This window comes from Juglans regia, chromosome 4 (genome assembly GCF_001411555.2).
Source record: "Juglans regia cultivar Chandler chromosome 4, Walnut 2.0, whole genome shotgun sequence".
NCBI classification, from domain to species: domain Eukaryota; kingdom Viridiplantae; phylum Streptophyta; class Magnoliopsida; order Fagales; family Juglandaceae; genus Juglans; species Juglans regia.
In genome coordinates this window covers 17,652,385-17,674,266 of record NC_049904.1, presented here as the reverse complement: position 1 = coordinate 17,674,266, position 21,882 = coordinate 17,652,385, and the positions used below count along the sequence as shown (strand labels likewise).

Sequence of the window (21,882 nt, the reverse complement as noted above, 5' to 3'; positions counted from 1 at the left end):
CCAGCCTCCAATGTGGGACGAATACCTACGTTCGAGGATGCGTGATGATTCGATATGGAAAAACATGTTTATGCTTACAATAGCAGCAGCAGAGGAAAACGCATTGCCAGTGTTTGAGCAAATGCCAGAACATAATATTGGCTTACGTGGATGAGACTATATAGTTGCAATTCTCAATGGACATCCGAATAACTGTTGGAACTTATTTCGGATGGAAATATATGCATTTGAAGCGTTATGTAATACATTGCGGGCGAATGAATATCTAACATCGACAAGAGAGGTTTCTGTGGAGGAAGCTTTGGCAATGTTTGCATACACATTCACACATGCCAAAGTTCAACGAATCATAGGCGACCGGTTTCAACACTCTACTAAAACCGTTAATCGGCATGTCTATGCAGTGATGGTTACCCTATGTAATCTTGCTCCTGATGTGATTGCACCTACACATACTACTGAGATGGTTGAAAATTAAGAGACCATGGTTGGTCCCATTTTATTAAAAATGGGAGAACTCACAATTTTACAATATATGATTGCAGAAATGTTATGGTGCAATTGACGGGACTTATATCGAGGCATGTGTGCCTGTCGAGACAACTAACGCGTATCTATCTCGTCATCAACAAGTTAGCCAAAATGTGCTGGCAGCCTGTGATTTCGACATGAAATTCACATTCATATACGCTAGCTGGGAAGGCACTGCCCATGATGCACGCCAATTTATGGATGCATTGAGTCGTCTAGGGATCAATTTCCCATTGCCTCCTGAGGGTAAGAATTGTTACCCATTAATTTATTGAGTTACAATTTTTTGTCCTGGCGTAATGTATGAATCCCACATTATTTTTTTGTTATTTGGTTTTTAGGTTATTATTACTTGGTTGATTTCGCCTTTCTGTGCACACTTAGATTTATGCCCCCGTACCCCAAGGTGCGGTATCATAGGTCTGACCAGCATAGCAATAGCTCATTTTCTGGATATCAAGATTATTTTAATTATCGACATTCTTCCCTCCAGAATGTGATTGAGCGTACATTCGGTGTGCTAAAAAAACGATTTCAAATTTTGAAATCAATGAACCAATACAGGATGACACGACAACGATATATTGTCATTGCATGTTGTATCGTGCATAAAATTATTCGATCAATTACACCGAATGATAAGATATTGCGTAAATTTAACAATTTGAATCTTTCTGAAGGACAAAGTGTTGAGGATAACCCGGAACATTTGTTACATATGCCTAACATGTCATCTGCCTCAGCACAAGCCATGGTTGGAACCAGGGACTCTATCGTAATAAATATGTGGGCACATAGGGAGGCCCATTGACACTTGCTTTAATTTTATTGTATTGTATGTGATTATTTTTTTTGGATGTGTTTCCAGATGTTGGAATTTCTTATGTTTTGTATGTTTTGGGATTTTCGCATGTATGAACTAAGTATAATTTCGAAAGGATTTAATTAAATAAGTTTGGGAGTGAATAAAAATGTGAAATAGCACAGCTGCGAGTTGTCATCATAACATAATATATAGCAAAAGATTGATTTTTACAAATTTTTATTACAATAAATTTCGGTAGAAAGAATTTTTTAAATCAAAATTCATCATTATCATACTTGTTAAATGAGAAATGCAAGTGATGTTCAAGTTGGATAGGAATATATGTAGAAGATTGTATATTAGCTTTTATCGTGTTTATGAGCACATATACAAGAAAAAATTGATACTAGGGGGAGTAGTCCCAGCAATTTCAAATGGGTTTAATTAAAAAAGTTTCAGAGTGAAAATTTTTTTTTGAAATAACGCACTAGAAACATATCATAATATATAGCCAAAGATTGATTTTTTATAAATTTTTATATAAATAATTTCCTATGATTTGGTTACAAATTATGAAATGCATAATAATTTGAATACGTTATTGCCCCGGTCGTCCATAAAATTCACATTTTGATATAGGCACTTATGTTATATATAAAATTTGTATTTCAATTCATTATGAATTTTTAATTTGTAATAAAATCTAAAATTTGTATTTCAATACATTACCGAAAAGAATGCATTTGTAATTTGTAATAATACATTATCGAAAACCATAAATTTATAATTTGTAATAATATACAAATTTTTTATTTCACTATGTTACCGGAAATGTTTGCATTTTTAATCAAAATTCTCTTTTTAATTATTTTCTAATAATTATAATTAAATTGTAATAATATAATTAATTTGTATTTTTTATTCAATTCTCGATTTTTAATTTGTCTTGGGGATTATTTATTATGTCATTATATTTATCACTATAATATATAAATAAAATCATCATTCCATCATCATTATTAATAAAATCAATCATTGATGGGACCCACACATTTTTCAACTACTTATCAAAAAGTCAACAACTCAACACACTTCACACATCCAAACAACTCAAAATACTCTCAATGGGATCTACAAACTCACTCCAATCTCTACTCATAACTATTCACAAACATTCTCAACACTTCTCAAGTATTCTCACTATCCAAACGTACCCGACTAAATAATTACCACGAAAAAATTGTTTAGTTTTAATTTAATTAATTATATTTTGTCAAATGACTTTGCTCCATCACTAGACAAAGTTTATGGTGCATACGTAGGGTACGAGTACTCTATTATGTTGTTTATATATAAATTGTAATTAAATTCTGAAAAATTTGATATTATAAATGGAAAGAAAAAGAACAAAAACCAAAAGAGACAAAAGAATCACAATATAATTATAATGCAACAAATACGTACACCACTCCCTTAAAGAATTATTGTTGATTTAACGAGAAACGTACAATTAATTGAATAGCAAAATAACATTTCACACAAACTGCGTATGACGACATGAAACACACAAAATATATGCACACATGCACTAGCTAATACAATCAGCAGATGCAGCAATAATCGAGCACGGCTTGTCTAGAACTTGGACTGGACATTGGCGATGACATTCTTATGCACCTGGAAAGCCTTCACTAAAATGTCGCTTGCAATATCCGGTTTCGACCCAAACACAGCATTAGCAATAGTGATAACACCAGGGTTTTGACTGCTGAGAGCGGCAATGGCGATGGCATTTCCATTGCCAACATTTCTTTGGTAATGGATGAGGCCAACTGGGAATACAAACACATCACCCTTTTGTAGCACTTTTGTGATCTGTCGGTTTTCTGGATTAGAGGTGACGAACCCAACTTCCAGACTACCTTCTAAGACCAACAAGATCTCAGAGGCACGAGGATGGGTGTGAGGAGGGTTGATGCCCCATGGTGCATAGTCAATACGAGCTAGTGAAATGCCAAGAGTGTTGAGTCCTGGTATTTGAGCAGCTGTCAATGGGGTAACCTTTGAACCGACTGGATTTGATGTATTGCCAGCCATATGAAGTCCACTGGCGGAAAAGTCATTGGCTTGAACCGTCTTAGGATCCTTACATGCTAAACCATTGACGACCACTGCATGCAATGAAGCATAATATAGATAATAAGGAAATTAGATTGAAAATGAGTACGATATATAGGAACTTCGTGGTAGGGAAACAAAGATTCATGAAACTTCAACTTCTCGAGATCAAAGGTGAAATGCCTAGCTAGTTGAAATTTGCAAATTAATTACAACAAAAGCAGACAGATTGTTAGGTTCATTTAATACCTTGACTGCTTGCATCTGCGACGCAGAAATCTTGGAGAGGACTACTATCAGATGCCAATGCAGCAGTGAAAACCAAAGCGAGAAGTCCAGCAGACAGGAGAATAAAGCGGAAGGCCATTGGAAAATTGTAGGAGCAAGAAGCTATGGAAGATGGGTTCTATAAAGAGATGAAAGTGCTTGAGTTTTTAGCTGTGAAAGGCTTGTGTTCGCAGCTTCCATATATAGGAAGAGGGTGAGAGACAATAATATAAAAAATGGTATTAATTAAAAGAAGCAAATTAAGAAAGAGTCATACTGAAAGACCTGTTCCCTGGGAAAAATGGTCGTATTAAATGCGCAGAGTGATTGAAAACAGGGAGCTAGCTGGCAGATACGCGTAGTGTCTGATCTTGGGCTGCAGGCTAGTGTTCAAAATATTAGGCCGGCCGGGTGTCAGATAGATATGCCGGACAAGGAAAGAGTTACACGTTATCTACGTATGTAATCCTTGACCAAATTCAACGAGTCCAAGTGGAAGGGCGGTCAAAAAATAAAAATCAAAACAGTGGAAAGAATGGATAATAATTTTAATAAATCTTTTGGGTAAAAATAATTCGGATAAGAAAATGAATTATTTGAATTTACGTAAAATGACAATGCTAGGTGACTATCAAAATATACATACTAAGTGTACACACTAGCCAGTACAAATGAGTTTTCTTATTTTTTTTATTTTTCTTTAATTAGTTTTTAAAGATCCTTAATTGTTAAAAAAAAATATAAATTCATTAATAATCACTTTTTTAATTATTAAAAAAATAAATAATAAAATAAAATAAAAATATATGAATAGAGTGGATATATTTAATAATCATTATATCATTTTTTTCTGAAAAAGGACCTATATTAGGATTAAAATAAATGAAAATACAAACGTAAATTCTCTCGTTGCGGCTCGATCGTAGCTTTCCTTTTCTTCTTATACCAGAGCTCCTCATCAATCACCTTGAAATGGAGCTGCGTATGCAAACAATTTATTATCGTCTGAAAACAAATGATGAACACAAGATTCTACTTTCGTTTATTTTTAGAGAATAGATAAATCGTGATTAAAATTAAAAAATTGTATAAAATATTGTTAAAATATATTTTTTAATATTATTTTTATTTTAGAATTTGAAAAAATTAAATTTTTTATTTTATTTTGTATGAAGATTTGAGAAAGTTGTAATAATGAGTTGAGAAGTTTTTAAAGTTTTAAGTTTTAGTCTTGAAAGCAAACCAGGCAAGTTGATTTATTCGACGCAACGCGTCTCATACCCTGCTTGAATGGGTGCTAAATCCCCATTACCCCCACATGACACTTAAATATGAGTAATATTACATATAGTCGTAGAGTGCGCAAGTGTCATGCAGTTACTTTGAAAAAGAGTGAGATTTACTATTAAAAATTAATTTCTTTTCATGTGAGTCCCGTATTTATTTAATTTTTTCAAAATGATTGCACGGCGCTTGTACACTCACGACAGCAAGTATTATTTCTTCTTAAAATAGGGAAATACTTTAGATACAAACAAATTACATAAAAGTAAACTCACAAGTTGACGTGGTTTGATGTGGTACGTCAGATTCTAAAGTTACTTTTATTGTAAAGTATGTTGATGCTTAAAAAATTGCACAACAAGCCGGAATGAGGGAAAAGAGATTCGGGCCTCGATCAATGTGGTCTGGTGCCCCCAGAAGTGGTCAGGTGCAGTCGTACGGTGTCAGTGCGTACATCTATGATGATGTATAGAAAACAAATGTAAGGAAAGTAAAGAGATTGAGATACAGAGATTTACGTGGTTCGGCATAATGTCTACATACACAGGCATTTGGAGAGGAGAAATCCACTATAATATACTTTGTTTACAGTCTCTCATAGTCTTTCATTTATCACTGTACAATGGAGATTTTGAACACATTTGCTGGAGAAAACCCTCTCGTTGGAACTCCCCTTCAACAAGTCGAAGAAGCTGAAGAAGAAGTCGAAGTTGAACCCTCATCTAGTTGTCTGGTCATCCCCCTTTGTTTGATACATTTTTCCGCGTGCCCCTATAGTGGTGAGGCATGTTCCGCTTTGCGTGTCTGACCACCTTGTCAGAACCCCTAGGAAAGTGGGCCCAGGCCACACCTCGACACTGCCCTTGACATGCCAAGACAACCCCACAACCAGTCTACTTGTGTGCCATGGCCCATGTCTTGACACGCATGAGGTGCCTAGTGAGGCTACTGGTCGCGCGCAGCCCAGCATGCTCACGCCCATGCGCACGCGCTCCTGCACGCACTCCAGCGCATGCCCCAGCGTTCAAGCCCATGCTAGCAGTAGCAGCTCAGTGAGATTAGTGACATGCCTCCATAGGCATGCCATCCAACGCACGGCACCAGCCTGAGCCTTGCAGCATCAAAGCCTAAGCCACCTGCCTGGGCCATGTACAGCCAAAGCCCAAGCCACCTGCCTGGGTTATGTAGCATCAACGCACGGCACCATGTTGTGCCCACCATCAGCCTCATGCATGGCACCATGCCATACCCATTAGCAGGTCATGCACAGCATCATGCCATGCCCCAACGACCATGAGCCAAACCAGCCCAGTGTTGGGCCATGAACCACACTAGCCCATCCATTGGCCATTCCATGCCACAGGCCACCATGGCCCTTGCAATACTATTTATTGCTTTCATTTATTTTTATTTAATTATTTTCCAATAGACCTTTGGGAGGCTTTCACTTAGTAATCTTTTTAATAGGACCCTTAGTCATTTCATTTACATCTTTTGACAATTTCTCTAGATGACAGCTATGATTCTTGAGATCACATTTTCGGTACATATGCACTTGGGCTCTTTTGGGTGCAATTCCCTAAAGAGAGAATTACACCTTGTAATCCGTAAATAGGTGTGATTAATTTTATCAATATATGAGATTTCTTTTCAACTTTGTACAATTCGTTAATCGAAGTTGATTTGTTTATCTTTGTGTTCATTCAAAGTTCTTGAGTGTTCATACATTTTCTATTGTGTTTATATATTTTCTTGCATCCATTCTATCTCCCCAAATACATCATTCGGCCACCATATTGCCAACCCTACTTACCATATTCGGCCACATCCCATATATATACCCTTCTTCCATCATCCATTGACCTAGATGAAACCATACTTACCATATTGGGATTCCTAAACTTTAGAAATCCTATCTTCTTCCATCCTTAATTTACCCTAACCGAAAGTCCTACTTGTCATATAAGGTGTCCTAAACTTTAAGAATCTTAATTCCCTTCCATAACCGAATATATCCATATTTGGCCAACCGATCATACTTACCATATTTGATCCCTTGATTCTAGGAATCCTCCTAGAATCACTCATTCTTCATATCAATCCATTCCTTTTTGCCATAGCCGAAACACATCACTCCCAAATTACCTCCTACAATTTTGGAAACCCTTCTTCCATCCAAACCCTAGCCTCACTCAACATCCAAACCCTAATTGCACTCCAAGTGGCGCCAACTCCAAGGATCTCTATGCTAGCCATGCCTCCTTACTCAAGTGCTTGAGTTCATCACTTAGATCACCATTTTCATCATCATCATACATCATTCCACTACTAAACACCAAACCTCCATTAACCTAGGGTCCCATCATTGCCACGTTTTGCTCAAGGTCAAGCAAGAAGGCTAGTCACTTCGGTCATCATAAAGAGAATCAAGGTGAGGGCAACATAGTGTTTAGGGACTAGACCGAGATCCCTAACATTAATTGGTGCTTTCATTGAGAGCTTTTCTTGCTTGGTGTTTTTAAGAAGTTCTCACTTCTCCTCAAGGTAAACAACGCGTTAACTTGAACTTTGTGAATTGGTTGGAGAATCCCTCTTGGATTCCATTTTTTTTTTTTAATGTTTGTGAAACGAAGTTCAAGGGTTGAGGTAGAGGACGGAGTAATGTTACTCGAAAGGATTGACCACCCTTGAAGGTGGGGGATCCGAGGTTGGACAATTGTGCAAGAGGGGTCTACCACCCTTGAAGGTGGGGGACCCAAGGTTGGACTTATGAAGTCGTGAACAAGTTTCCACAAGCCGAGTTGTTGTCCAAGTTGCCATGTGCAAGCTCAATTTGATGCGAGCGAGGAGCTTAGATGTGGCGGGAGGCTTATGTTCGAATAAAAATATATATGCAAGTGCACAGAATCATGACAAGTAGTAAAGTGTTTTGAATAAAATAGTTATCGAACCCACATGAAATAATTATGCTATTGAGTATTGAAATTGACGAAATTAATTACTATTTGGAAAAGTGAATTTTGAAGAGTGGATTATCTAAATTAAATTGAAGAAAAGAACATTAAAATTAAGATTTTTAAATTAATAAGAATAGATCTAGAGTTTGACTTCACCTAACAAATCTCACACAGTTTTTTCTTTCTTGTTATAGAATCGCAATTATCCCAAGTTGTTGATAAAAATCCCATAACTATTCAATATTTTCCCTCGAACAATATCAAAAATATCTTTAACTAATAACTTCATATCTCTACGTGAATTTAACTAATTAGACACTTATTAAGTTTTTTAGATTTTTCTTAAAAATCACACTAGTCGCAGTAAAGTATCTCTACTTTCGTTCAACTAATGATGTTTAATCCTAGAGTTTTAATCACAAATCACCTCTTGGTCTCATTACAATCCAAAAGATCGAACAGTAGTTAGTTAGAAAATCATAAACATTAAGAACAATGAATAAACACTCAATCATGAAAATATTGAAAATAAAATAATTTGGAATATAAATGGTGTGTTCAATGCTAGGCTACATCAAAGCTCTAGAAAATAAAATTAGTTCATAATAAAACTAAAAATAAAAAAAATAAATCTAGTGTTCTTCGTTGGAGTTAGTTGATGAAGCATGCGGCCCACGCCTTTGCTCCCCCAAATCTACCTCCTTGAAAGAACACTTCAAGTATAAATTCTGAACTATCGAAACCTAAACTCAGACTCCCTAAAACTCAAAACTAAAACTAAGATTGAGAACCAAAACTCAAACTAAAACTAAAATTAAGAACCCAGACTCAAACTAAAATTAAGATTAAGAACCCAAACTCCCTATTCATCTCACAAGACAGGATTAAATAGATGTCAAAACTCAACTATGAAAATAAAATAAATGCGGCTACAATCTAACCTAAAAATCTGGAAAATAGTTTCTAAAGATAGATGTTAACATAAAAGGAAATTATCCCAAGAATATCAGAATTATCTAAAATGGAAGATTCAGTGATATGCGGCTTGAATTGTGGAGTTCGGGAAGATTTGGTCATCAATAGATTGATTGAGGAACTCGGAAATGTCCCACCAGGTATATGTCGTGTGAGCTGAATATAACTAGCGGGCATGAAGGTCACAAAGACTACACAGGCCTCTTCTCGCCTACTGAGTGGAAAGACTCCTGACCGGGATGAAAGACTCATCTCGCCTTTTCTACTTGTTGCCCACGATATCGTTTAGGTTGGTCTTTTAAGTTGGTCGTTTAGACTAGTCACCCAATCTAACCGCCTAGAGCCTTGTTGTCAAATCTTAGTGCCTTCTAGTCGCACCTTCTGGTCGCAAGTCTCCTCGCCTACCGAAAAGTAAGTCTTCTCGCCTTTGGGCTAGAAATGTCTCTTTGCTGCCCACGGGACAAGGTTCCTCACCCAAATCTCGTCGGCTCTCTTCAGATATCACTACCTCTCATCGGTCTGGATCCGTAGTCTCTTCTTTTGTACCAAAATGCTCTCTTTTTGTACTAAATCTTCTCATTCCTTCAAATTCAAGAAAATAAATAAAAATATGTAGAAATAAAATAAAATCAATAATATTGAAGGAAAAATGATATTTTTCATAAATAACAGAGTGATAAAAATCACACAAAAATAACACTTATCAACTTACTCGACCGCCTAGGATGCATAGTCAGAAGGTGTGTCTGCATGTAAGTCTGTCGTTATTGAAAAGTGTATGTTCGTCCGACGTTTTAGTTTTCGATTTATTGTTAGTGTTGGAGTTTGTGTGAAGTAACCAAGGCAAAGTGGTCAGAGGGCCCGTCAACCCCCTGGGTCCACGTTAGGGAGTTGCAAAGCCCATCGACTCATTCCCAAGGCAACCCGCGCAAGGCAGTTGTGGAGCTCAAAGGTCAGTTAACTTTGAAGGCTTGTTCTCGGAGGTAACCCGGCCAAAGCGGTTGTGTAGCTTGGTGGCCTGTTAACTCCGAATGCTCATTCTTGGAGGTAACCTGCTAGCAACGGTTATGGCTCGAGTGTGACACTCGGCATGAGTCTAGGGACTCATATTAGCGTGAAGGTCGGCATGTCAAGAAACTTGTGTTCAAATGGCCGTCTGGCCAAGTCCTAGAACTAGTATCTGGCCTAAACTTCACGACGAATCAAGGGGATCAACTTATAGCACAAAGGTCGGCAAGTCAAGGGACTTGTGTCCGAGGGGCCATCTGGGCAAGTCCTGGGACTGGTGCCCGGCCTGACTTCGTTGCGAATCAAGGGACTTGGCATGTAACTTGAAGGTCAACAAGTCAAGGGTCTTGTGTCTGGGTGATCGTCTGGACAAGTCCTAGGACTAATGCCCGGCCTAAACTTTGCAGTGAGTCTAAGGACTTGGTTTGGTGGCAAGAAGGTCAGCAAGTCAAAGGACTTGTGTCCAAGGGGCCGTCTGGGCAAGTCTTGGGACTAGTGCTCGGCTCGACTTCATAGTGAATCAAGGGACTTGGCTTGTAGCGTAAAGGTCGGCAAGTTAAGGGACTTGTGTCCGAGTGGCCGTCTAGGCAAGTCTTGGGACTAGTGCTCGGCCTAAACTTTGCGGCGAGTTTAGGTACTCAGCTTGGCAGCACGAGGTCGGCAAGTCAAAGGACTTGTGTCTAACTAGTCGTGTGGGTGAGCCCTAGCACTCTAACCCTATCAATGCATCGTGGCAAGGTGGCATGAGAGTCAGCAAGTCAAGGGACTTGTGTTCGACTAGTTATGAAGGGACTCGGCTTGGCTGGCGCGAGACTCGAAAAGTCAAGGGACTTGTGTCCGACCATTATTTCACGGCGAGTCAAAAGACTCAGCTCTACTGGTGTGGGGGTCGACAAGTTGAGGGACTTGTACTCGATTGTTGTGTCGTGACAAGTCAAGGGACTCGGCTTTGCTGGCACGGGGGTCAACAAGTCGAGGGACTTGTGTCCGACCATTATGTCACAACGAGTCAAGGGACTCAGCTTGGCTGATGGAGATGCTTGTCCGTGCTAAATTGCTCTATCGGAGCACGGTGAAGGTTGGAGATGTGTTGGTGAGGCCTGTTGGTTGTCATGTTTCGGCGATGAAGAAGATTTGGGTGCTTGTGATGCCAGGCAATTTATTCGAAGAGTTTTGGTTGCAGTAGTCGATTATTGCTTGGCTGAAATTGGTCGAGTAGAATTGGGTGAGCAAGTTGGTGGAACATGCTGAGCGAGCAGTTTGGTAGAGCACGTTGCATGGGTCATGCAACATGTGCTAGAGGCAGGGTTGTTCCTTGTTCTCTATTACGTGTACCATGCATGGCTCATGCATGGTGCACATTCCACATGCGTAACACGCTTAAACACTAGTTGTTAGCTATTGAGAAAGTTGCCCGTCAAGTGAGGTGATCGTGCCCGCATGCATGTTAGTGCCAAACAATTTGTCCCGATAGAGTTATATTGGGACATCTGGGTCATGCCCGAGCGAGACTACGTGGCCGGTGTTCCACACCACAGGAAGCAATTTTGCTAGTAGAAATAAATTCACACAAATTTTGAGAGAGACAAACCAGTGAGTTTTAGTCGATGTAGTCAATTTTTGCTTGACTAAAAATTGCCCACAGCTAGTTGCAATTTCTTTGCCTTCCCCTCTCTCTTCTTCTTCTTTTTTTTTTTTTTTTTATTACCATTGAGTGAATTTCATTATGCTGAACGCAACCGACTAGCTTCATTTTTCGAGTGAGGGCTTTGTGGCTTGTGGTTTGTTGCTTGAGTAGTTGGGGCAAGGGGCTTCATGCCCGAGCATGCTTGTGGCCAAGGTGCTTCCAGGCGACTTTAACTGTGCGTGAGGGCAAGTAGTTGCTTAGGCCGAGCTTCTGTTCGGGCAGCAGGTGTGCAGGCCGAGCGTTTGCTTAGGCCAACTACTTGCTCAGGTCGAGTAATTGCCCGTGTGCCTTTGCATGTGGCCGAGCAAAGGGGTGCCCACCACTGGATGGTCGAGCAACATGTCCATGGCACGCAGCTGACGAAGGCCGAGTGACCAAGGAGGGTGACCTCAGGCAAGGATGGCGAGGAAGTGATGCCAAGCAACTTGCCCGAGATGTATGTGGTGGCCGAGGAGGGTCCCTGGCCAATGATTCCTGCCCGTGGTTGGTGTGGCCTATGAGTTCGTGGCCGTGGAGGTGCTAGCCAACGAGTCCATGCCCTTGGATGGTGTGGCCGAAGAGTTCCTTGGTGATGAGTGTGCTGGCCAAAGAGTGATGGGCCATGGGGTCGCATGGAATGTTTTAAATTCCATTTCAATGATCACTCCTGTTTAAGTACTAAAACGAAATATTTTGGTACCGACATATTCCGGTGTACCGTTTCGGAATTAATTATATATTATATATAAATATTTATATGTATATATAAACTAACAACTAATAGAATAAATACATATATATATATATATGTAAGTGTGTATCATGTATATGTGTATATATATATGGAGGAATTGAAGATTTAAAATGAATATACGTTGAAAAAATCACAACTTGAGTTGAGAAACAAAAATAAAGAAAAAAAATAAAAGAGCGGAGAGTTATTAAAAAATAATGAAATGTTAAAAAAAAAAAAAAAGAATGGACATATTTAAAGTTACAAAAAAAATTAAAATTATAAAATAAATTTTATATTCTAGAATTAATTAAATACCATATGGATTTAATATTTACAAAAATGTCATTCAAGCACAAGAAAATTACAAAAACAGTCCGAAACGAAATAGGGACTGAAATGCCAATTCAGGTCGGAATGGCCGAAATTTGACTAGAATGGCCAGAACGGGCCGGAATTTGGAGTGAAACAATACGAGGGGTATAGTGTACCAGATACTACACCGAAACAGCTGGAACGGAACAAAATTTAAAACTATGGTCGCATGGCCGTGGAGTCACATGTCTATGGGCGAGGAGAGACCTTTGACCGAGATGCGTGGTCGTAGGCAAGGAGACCACTAGCCATGGTGCATGGCCATGGGCGAGGAGACCACTAGCCGTGGTGCATGGCCAAGGAGTGGCGATCCTCTAGCTGTGGTGCATGGCCAAGGAGTGGCGATCCTCCAGTGGCGAGGTGATCTCGGCTGTGAGCTGGTCGAGGAGTCTAGTGCACATTATGTGCACTGGGTTCGAGGCTTCAAGCTACCGTTGCCAACCATGTTTTGGGCCACGACGGTGACATTCAAGCGTAGACAAAACATGTTGGTGGTCCACATGGTGGCCGCCGGCACCCCTATTGTGCCATGACGCGACTGGGCTGAGAAGATATCAGCCACATGCATTCTCATGCGCATGGCCATGCAGTGAGGTGCCTGCCGTGTCCAAGTGGTCGTGGACCGTCTCCGAGAAGACAGACGGTGCCGACGGTTTGTATGGTGACTGCCGGTGCAGCCCCTTGCTATGCCACGGTGGGGCTATGGCTCATCTGGGCGCACGCTGTCATGCACCGTTGTGCATGACCCAAATGCTGGGTATGGCCCCGCAATTGGTGGCCACCGTGCTTTGGAAGAAAATTGCCGGCAGTCCCTGTGGTGGTCGTCGGCAGGTACTGGACCTCACGGCGAGCTGCTGCGAGGCTCCCAAGTGCACGGCGACCTGCACCCATTGTGCATTGTGCATGGCACTGTGCGTGCCATGGACAGTTCTAACGTGCATGGGCACTGTGTCAAGGATTTAGGCACTGTGCATTTAAGTGTACAATATGCTATGTGCATGTGTCCCGTGCATAAACTACACCGCCTGGGTCGAGAAGATGAGTAGCCGGTCACTTAAGTTGCAAGTGCCATGTGCAGGCACTTAGTGTACAATATTATCAACTACATGGGCGAGAAAGAGTCTACTCGCCCGATTTTTGCGATGATGTAGTCAATAAAAATAAGAGCAGGAAAGTTGGAAGTACTTATCCGGAGGAAACTTCATTTGTTCATTCAGAGATTATTCAGCACACCGAAAAATCTTTATTCTCTCACCTTTGGCGTAAAAAGTTAATTAGATCCCATAAATGGCGTCACTGTTGATGCCTAAAAAATCGTACAACAGGCCGAAAGGGGAGAAATAGTCATTCCTGGTCTGCTATGACAATTCAAGCCTCGATCGGTATGGTCTGGTGCGGTCATATGGTGTCAGTGCATACATCCATGGTGGTGTATAGAAAACAAATACACGGAAAGTAAAGAGATTGAGACACAGAGATTTACGTGGTTCGGTATAATACCTAAGTCCACGGGTGTTTGGGGATGTGAAATCCACTATAATATACTTTGTTTACAGTCTCTTATAGCTTCTCATTTCTCACTATATAATGGAGATTGTGAATATATTTGTTGGAGAAGACCCCCTCGCTGTAACTCCCCTTTGAGAGGTTGAAGAAGCTGGAGAATAAGTCGAAGTTGAACCCTCCTCCAGTCGTCTGGCCATCCCCATTTATTTGATGCCTCTTTTCGCATGCCCCCTTTAGTTGTGAGGCATGCTCCGCTTTGCGTGTCTAACTACCTCTCCATTTTCCTCTTTCTCCTGACATGACTGCCCCTTGCCTCCTTCCACCATCCTCCTTGCCTCCTGAAAAACTATTCTCCCTTACCTTCCTGCTTTTCCTCTTGTCTTCTAGTAGTGGCCTAGGCCTGATCTTGGGCCTGGATATTTTATCATTTTCAAAATAGATCTAACGAATCTCATGAAATTATATGAGTTTATAGATTTATTTTTTGTATAATCTATTTATGTATGTAGCAGTTCTCTTCAATATAATATAAAAATAATGGAGAAGTTAAAATGTAAATATATATAAGATTCAATAAAATAATTTTAAAAAAATAAAATAAAAAAAAAATAAAAGAAGAAGAGAGAGAGAAACCCCTTACCAGTACGTGCTGTGGAGCGCAGGTACTGGGAAAGGGTCTACTTCTTGTAATGTATAACAAAAGTAATTCTTGTAATCAACCTTCTACTAGTCCCATGTGGTGGACCAGGCCGTGGTGGCCGGTAGGATTGGAAGATTGTTCGCTTGATACCGTTTGATTTAAATTAAATTCAATTTGTGAAAAAAATATTCGATCGTAAAAGTAATAATATGGTTGATTAGTAAATATACATATTCGATTAACATTGATTCGACTCGATCAAGACTCTTTAAGACTCGCTTGTTTAAGTCTGACTCAAATCTTTATCTTATTTGATTAAAGGTCGTTACTAACAGTTGGATAAATAAACACGCGCCCACATATATATATATATATATATATCTAATAAGTAACTTATCTAGACATATGACATATGGTTATTAGGAATAAAATATCGTCTCGGATTGATATATAAAATGTCTATAATTAATCTATATATAGTCTGATTTTTTTTATCTGTAAACTTTATTATTTTTGTCTCATTTGTAACTATTTAGGCTGGAATTTATAAATTTGCAAGGCAATTTATTTCTAAGTTTTTATTCATTCATAATGTTTTTATAATATTATAATTCAATTATAGGGTCTATATACTAGTTATATCTAAGAATTTCATTAAATCTAATAATTTAATTGTAATTTTTATTTTAAATTATTCAATTTTATTATAATATAAATCAGAAATATTTTAAAAGAATGCAAACAAAACTTCAGAAATAAGTCAACTCGATTGGCCCGTCTCAGGAAAAAAACACGAACAAAAGCTTAAAAAATAACTAAACTGCTTAAACTAGTGTCTTCACCGGCTCGAGTTTCCAACTTAATTATTTGGGTCAAGCTCAACTCGACAATCCAAAAGGTCGATTTATAGTTTGGCTCGATTATAAGCCTAGCTAAGTGGCCATGACGGTAGGGCTGGAAAAAACCTTCCCACCATAGGGAGTACTCCACGTACAACTATTTTTGTTCTAGTTTTTTTAGTAAGAGATTTACTATTTTTATGAGTGAATTAGGTTTTCTATGTTCTTTATATTTTTTTTTAAATTTTTTTATCTTTAATATTTTTCTATTTTTTGGGGTTTTCAATTTTAGTTTTTTTCGCTTTTCTATTTTAATTGTTAATATAATTAGGGGTTTAATGTTTTTTTATGTTTTAATTTTTTTTATATACGTGTCATGCCTCGGGCACCCCGACGTCTAAATTATTAGAAATTTTGATTTTGGCATTTCATTTTGGCACTCCACCAAGGTTATTAAGTAGGAAAGTTTACATGAATTCTTTAAAGAAAAAAGGATCGTGCTAAGTGTTATTTAGGTTCAACTTTTTTATGATTACCACTTGGCACGCGTGGGAGCTATTCTCAATGATTAAAATGGTAATGTTCTGATGGCTGCCAGTAAAATTAAAAATGAAGCGGATGACCTGGAAACCATGAAAAGTCATACTTGCAGTCGTTGATTGATTCTTACCGCGGCTTATAAAAGTTATGTGCACACTTGGGAATTTCAAGATTGATTCTAGGAGGTGATTGTTTGATGATGGTAAGGATTTACAAGAAAGGCAGCATCAGTTTAAGTCAGGGGATCCTGCAGGAAGAAGTAAAGGGCTGCTGCAACTCTTTGCTGAATATAAAATCCAACATGTACATCGGATGGGGAATGAGGTTGCGCATAGACTTGCCGTTATGTTTGGATGGTAGAGAATATTGAAATGTAGTACGATGATGTTCCAATGCTTGTTTCTCAAGCTATTTGCCTTGATAAAAATCGGATGTAATGATTAATATTATTCATGATATGTTCTTGTCATAAAAAATAAAAATAAAAATCCCGCTTTTTTTAGGCTAGTGCTAAGAATCATTTAGAAAGGAATCTCTCCACCCACCAACTAACAATTTAATAGAAACTCGCCGCATAAAGATAAAATATATAAAGATATATATAAGTCTAAGATAAACTTTTTATAAAAAATTTGACAATACCATTGTGGAGGGATAACATGTTAAGTCCAAGGTTGGGCCCAGCCACGGGGCCATGTTAGGGGACTAGATAAAGGGATTGGAGTGGGGGACAAGGAAAGACATAGAACAGGCAGGTGGTAGGGGGCTTCAGAGCAGGTTAGAGGGAAAGTAGGAAAAGAAGGCATCCTGACACACATAAAGAGAGGTCCGGTCCCGTCACTGCAGATGGGTACGCGCAACAAAGAGATGTATAAAAAACCTTCAGCCAGATGACCAGCACAGACTCTCGACTTTGACTTCTTCATCTTCTTCTTCAACCTAGGAAAGGAGCGCACCAGTGAGATTTTCCCCTCCAACAAGTGGATCTCCGGCTTCCTTCATACAATAGGATGTGAGGGACTATGAGTGATTGTAAACAAATACATTTTAGTGGAAATTCCACTCCCCAAACCCCCGTAGACGTATGCCTAATGCCGAACCACATAAATCATTGTGTCTCTCTCTCTCTTTATTTTTTCTACACTTATCGGTCATGAACGTACACACCGTCGCCATACAGCTACACCGGAACACTGTCGGGGGCTACAAACAACACCGATCAAGGCCCAGTTAACTCAGTGGTCCGGGAATGACTCTTTCTCTCCTTCCAGCCTGTTGTGTAGTTTTTATAGAATCAACAATGGCGCAGTCTGTGAGATCTGATTTCCTCTCTTCGTTGGAAGTGGGAGAAGGACGATTTCTCAACACACTGAATAAATCATTGGACGAACGGATAACACCCTCCCATATGAGTATTCTCAAATTTTTCACCTTTTACATTTATGAAAAATGGGCGAATAGTGGGAGAGGATGACTAAATCTTCCTCGCCCATGCGAGGGACCTACTGAACTCCTCACTCCTGCACTTGAATCACTCTATCACATAAAAAATACACTGCTCGAGCACTTATACTTCCAAGTCGATAGTGGGCAAATAGTGTGCACTTAGGTGCACAATAGCCACGAGGCAAGGTGCAGTACACGGGTCGTCACTGTGCACTTAAGTGTACAATGCCATGCACGTCCACCATGCATGCACAATGCTCAAGAGCACTCCAAGGGTGCACCCGAGTCCTGTAGCACCGTGTCGTACGTCCAGTTGAGTCGCCAGCGACCACAACCCCCGTCCTTGGGGGTCATGAACAGTGCCGTTGGGCACCACATCTGAGCACACAAAGGGATCTCCACACGGTTCCAACGTGCCACAGCAGGAGAGGGCGCCGGCGTCCACCACATGAGTTGCTGGCGTTGTCTGCCTCCATCGGTACCTTGCCGACACCCCCCTAACGAAGGTCGTTCCACCGCGTGCGTGGCCTTTTGAGTGGCGAAAATACACAGCTCAGCACCATCATCGCACGACAGGGGCTGCTTGCAACTGGGCACTGCTGCCTCTAAGGTGGTTGCCGACCAGCCTAGTCAACTAGTGGCGGCAACTGGCCATGCATAGCAGAGACGGCCAAACTTGGCCCCACGCAACCCGAAAGCTCGCAGCAATTTCCCGAGAGCCACCTGACCCTCCGGCAGCCACCACTTGGGCCGCCAAAGGTTTCTGTCTTAGACCGGCCTGTTCTCGTGGCTCGTTGTAGCCAGGTCCATGTTCGCTTGCTTGGCGAGCCCACTGCTCACACAGAGCTCGGCACAGTGCCCACTTGCCCAGCTCCTCGGCCACTTAGTCCTAACCAGTCACTTGCATTGGCTCAAACCAGAGCACTCACCGCGTGGGAGCAAACATGCGAACTCCCCTCAGTTTGGACCATACCACTCATCATACAGGAGCAAACCTGCGAACTCTCCTCAACTCGGACCAAACCACACACAACACGGGATTGAGCCAACAAGCATGCATGGGCTCGGACCAGAACACTCACCACACAGGAGCAAACCTGCGAATTCTCCTTAGCTCAGACCAGACCACTCGCAACACGGGATTGAGCCAACAGGCATGCATGGGCTTGGACCAAACCACTCGCCGCACGGGAGCAAACCTCCGAGCCCTCCTCAGCTTGACTACATAGGGCTCAGACAGTGCCCCATTTGCAGGGCTCGGGCGAGACTCGCCTGCATGGATCAGATCATCCCTCACTTGCTCAGACACGGTTCCTCAATTGCATGGGACTTGTTGGACCCCACGTTGAGTCAAACCTGCATGTCCCATGCAATGGTGCTCATGAACTCTTAAAAAGAGAGAGAGAGAGAGAGAGAAAAGAGGGAAGAGGAGCAATTAAAGGAAAAACGACGGACAACTACGAACAATTTTCGGTCAAGCAAAACTTAACTACAACAACTAAAAAATTCTCGGTATTGTCTCTCTCAAAATTTTTGTGAATTTATTTCTATTAACAAAACTGCTTCTTGTGGTGCGGAACACAGGCCACGTGGCCCCGAGCTCTGACAAAGCAATTCAGCACGGACGAGCACCTCCGTTCAACGTAGTTGGGTCCCTAGACTCGCTACGGGATAAGACCAAGTCTCTAGACTCACTGACCCCCCGTTCAACAATGTTGAGTCCCTAGACTCACCACGAAGTCGGATCCTTAGACTTGTTGCGGGGTAAGGCCAAGTCTCTAGACTTGTCGAACCCCCGCTCGACAAAGCCGAGTTCCTAGACTCGCTGCTAGCCCAAGGCTGGGCCAGAGCTTCCTGAGCCCTTGCCAACGCCTCGCATCCAAGACAATTCGAGTCCCTAGACTTGTGCCGAGTGTAACACTCGAGCCATTGGGAACGAGCCTACGGAGTTAACGGGCTTCCGAGCTCCACAACCACCTTTTGTTAGAACGAGCCTTCAGGAACGAGCCGACGGGCTCGGGAACAACCTAAGGTGGACCCAGGGGGTCGACGATCCCTCTAACCACTTTGTGTGGGTTACTTCACACAAACTCCAACACTAACAACAAAACAAAGACATCAAACGAACATATACTTTACAAATAACAACAAACATCTGAGCTCTGCGCTTGCCCCTTACGGGATTGAGCCAGCCTCCCGCCTCATCCGAGCTCCACGCCGCACGATACTCGGTCAACGATCTCATTCCCCTCTGCCCGCCCGACCCGACCCGAATTTCACCCTTGGAGGCATTTATTACTTAACACAAGCGAATTATTTTGTTGACGACTCTATGCTGCATATTTTATTCTAAAGATTTTCAAAGTCTTTTGTTAAAACAAGTTGCCTTTAAGAATCACGGACTTTTGTGGAGGGATAAAATGTTAAGTCCAAGGTTAGGCCCAGCCACCACGCCATGTTAGGGGACTAGATAAAAGGATGGGAGTGGGGGACAAGGAAGGACATGGAGCAGGCAGGTGGCAGGGGGCTTTAGAGCAGGTCAGAGAGAAAGTGGGAAGAGAAGGCATCTTGACACACACAAAGGGAGGTCTGGTCCCATCACTACAGACAAGCACGAGTAACAAAGAGATGTATAAAAAGCCTTCAGCCAGATGACCAGCACAGACTCTCTACTTCGACTTCTTCCTCTTATTCTTCAACCTCGAAAAGGAGTGTACCAGTGAGATTTTCTCTTCCAACAAGTGGATCCCCAGCTTCCTTTGTACAGTGAGATGTGAGGGATCATGAGTGACTGTAAACAAATACATTATAGTGGAAACTCCCATTCCCAAACCCCTGTGGACGTAGGCCTAGTGCCGAACCACATAAATCTTTGTGTCTCTCTCTATTTTTTCTATACTTATCGGTCATAAACGTATGCACCGTCGCCGTATAGTCACACCAGAATACTGTCGAGGGCTCCAAACAACACTAATCAAGGTCCAGTCAACTCAGTGGGCCGGAAATAATTTTTCTCTCCTTCCGGCCTATTGTGCAATTTTTACAACATCAACAACCATGAAAAAGTGTGAAAACTCAAATTTTCTTGGTGATGCCCACTTTTTAATAAAAGGCTCGTGAATTTAGGATTTGTTCCTAACATTACTCATTAAGATATGTACTTGGTGACCCTATCCTAACACAGCACATCATATTAACTAAATTGATGATTATTTAAACAATTTTAATTACATAACATATGCATGCTATCAATATAGGATGGGAGTATCCCTTAGAAAGTACCTGATAATTTACCCTCAGTAACGTATATTTTCCCCTAGTTTTTATGTCAAACTCGGATGTGTGCCACACAACACTTCCTAAAATAGTATAGTGTCTTGGGGAATTTATTGCTGCTTTTATAGATTTTTCAGACACCATGAATTAAATGTTGTTTAAAAAATTTTATGTTGTTGTACTCAATTCATATGCCTATGATCTATCTTCAAGTTGGAGTCCAAGTTTTAAGCTCAAAAGGAGATCTTGATCCCTCTCGGTGTCAAAAACTAGCAACAAATTTTATACTCTTTTCCTTTCTCTATACATTGGCAGAGAGCGATGGTACTGTTCTTTAAATGTTACGGCATAAAAGCTTTATGGAAATTGAAGATTCTATAAAGCTTTTATATATAGTACTATTAAACTTTTTGCAAAATTAGAGGTATTGAGGTACGTACAATAAACTGCCAAAATTTTTTCCCCTATAAAGAAAAAAGCAACGTAATTCCAAACATGAGTAAAGGTCCCTGCATGATTAACTGGCCTTTTGATCTCCTGCACGTCCTGATCTCATACTGTCCGGCCGAACATCAACGAATCATATTGAAGGGCTAAGAACTACGTACATGGGATCGATGGAGCTATATATCTGGTTTTTCTTGTGGTAGTAATTAAATATAATTAATGGATTTAAGGTAATTACCGATCACACATTGCGCGTGTGTATATATATATATATATGTATGTATATATTTATATATAAGTAATGTTAAGTACAAGTCTCAAATAGACAAGTTACATACAAGTTTTTTGTAAAACAATGGGTCCACTAATAAAGAATCATTTTTTTTACATTTTTTTTAGGTGGGGTTCAATTTTTTACAAGACTTGTATGTGGCTTGTTTATTTAGAAATTGTACAAATCATTTAATAT

At 40.5% G+C, this 21,882-nt stretch overlaps 2 protein-coding genes across 2 annotated transcripts; one reads left to right on the top strand and one right to left on the bottom strand.

Moving 5' to 3' along the window:
• The first annotated feature begins 211 nt into the window (after positions 1 to 211).
• Positions 212 to 1,342, top strand: LOC108981962. The gene is made up of 4 exons (XM_018953225.1): positions 212 to 436; positions 546 to 777; positions 873 to 1,046; positions 1,212 to 1,342. Exons 1-4 carry the CDS (start codon positions 212 to 214, stop codon positions 1,340 to 1,342), a joined length of 762 nt encoding a protein of 253 aa, XP_018808770.1.
• A 1,442-nt stretch (positions 1,343 to 2,784) lies between these two features.
• Positions 2,785 to 3,896, bottom strand: LOC109018022 (putative germin-like protein 2-1). The gene is made up of 2 exons (XM_019000209.2): positions 3,704 to 3,896; positions 2,785 to 3,507 (listed from the first exon to the last, which is right to left on the bottom strand). The coding sequence occupies exons 1-2, from the start codon at positions 3,819 to 3,821 to the stop codon at positions 2,972 to 2,974; spliced, it is 654 nt and encodes a 217-aa protein (XP_018855754.1). The 5' UTR covers positions 3,822 to 3,896; the 3' UTR covers positions 2,785 to 2,971.
• Between the last annotated feature and the right edge of the window lie 17,986 nt (positions 3,897 to 21,882).

Bases quoted from the DNA above. Each gene is read 5' to 3' on its own strand.
- LOC108981962 (XM_018953225.1), top strand. From the start codon at position 212: ATGGAAATATATGCATTTGAAGCGTTATGTAATACATTGCGGGCGAAT. The intron at 778-872 runs GTAAGAATTGTT...TTTGGTTTTTAG, and splicing joins TTTCCCATTGCCTCCTGAGG to GTTATTATTACTTGGTTGAT. The intron at 1,047-1,211 runs GTGTGCTAAAAA...ATCTTTCTGAAG, and splicing joins TGTGATTGAGCGTACATTCG to GACAAAGTGTTGAGGATAAC.
- LOC109018022 (XM_019000209.2), bottom strand. From the start codon at position 3,821: ATGGCCTTCCGCTTTATTCTCCTGTCTGCTGGACTTCTCGCTTTGGTT. The intron at 3,508-3,703 runs GTATTAAATGAA...CATTGCATGCAG, and splicing joins CGCAGATGCAAGCAGTCAAG to TGGTCGTCAATGGTTTAGCA.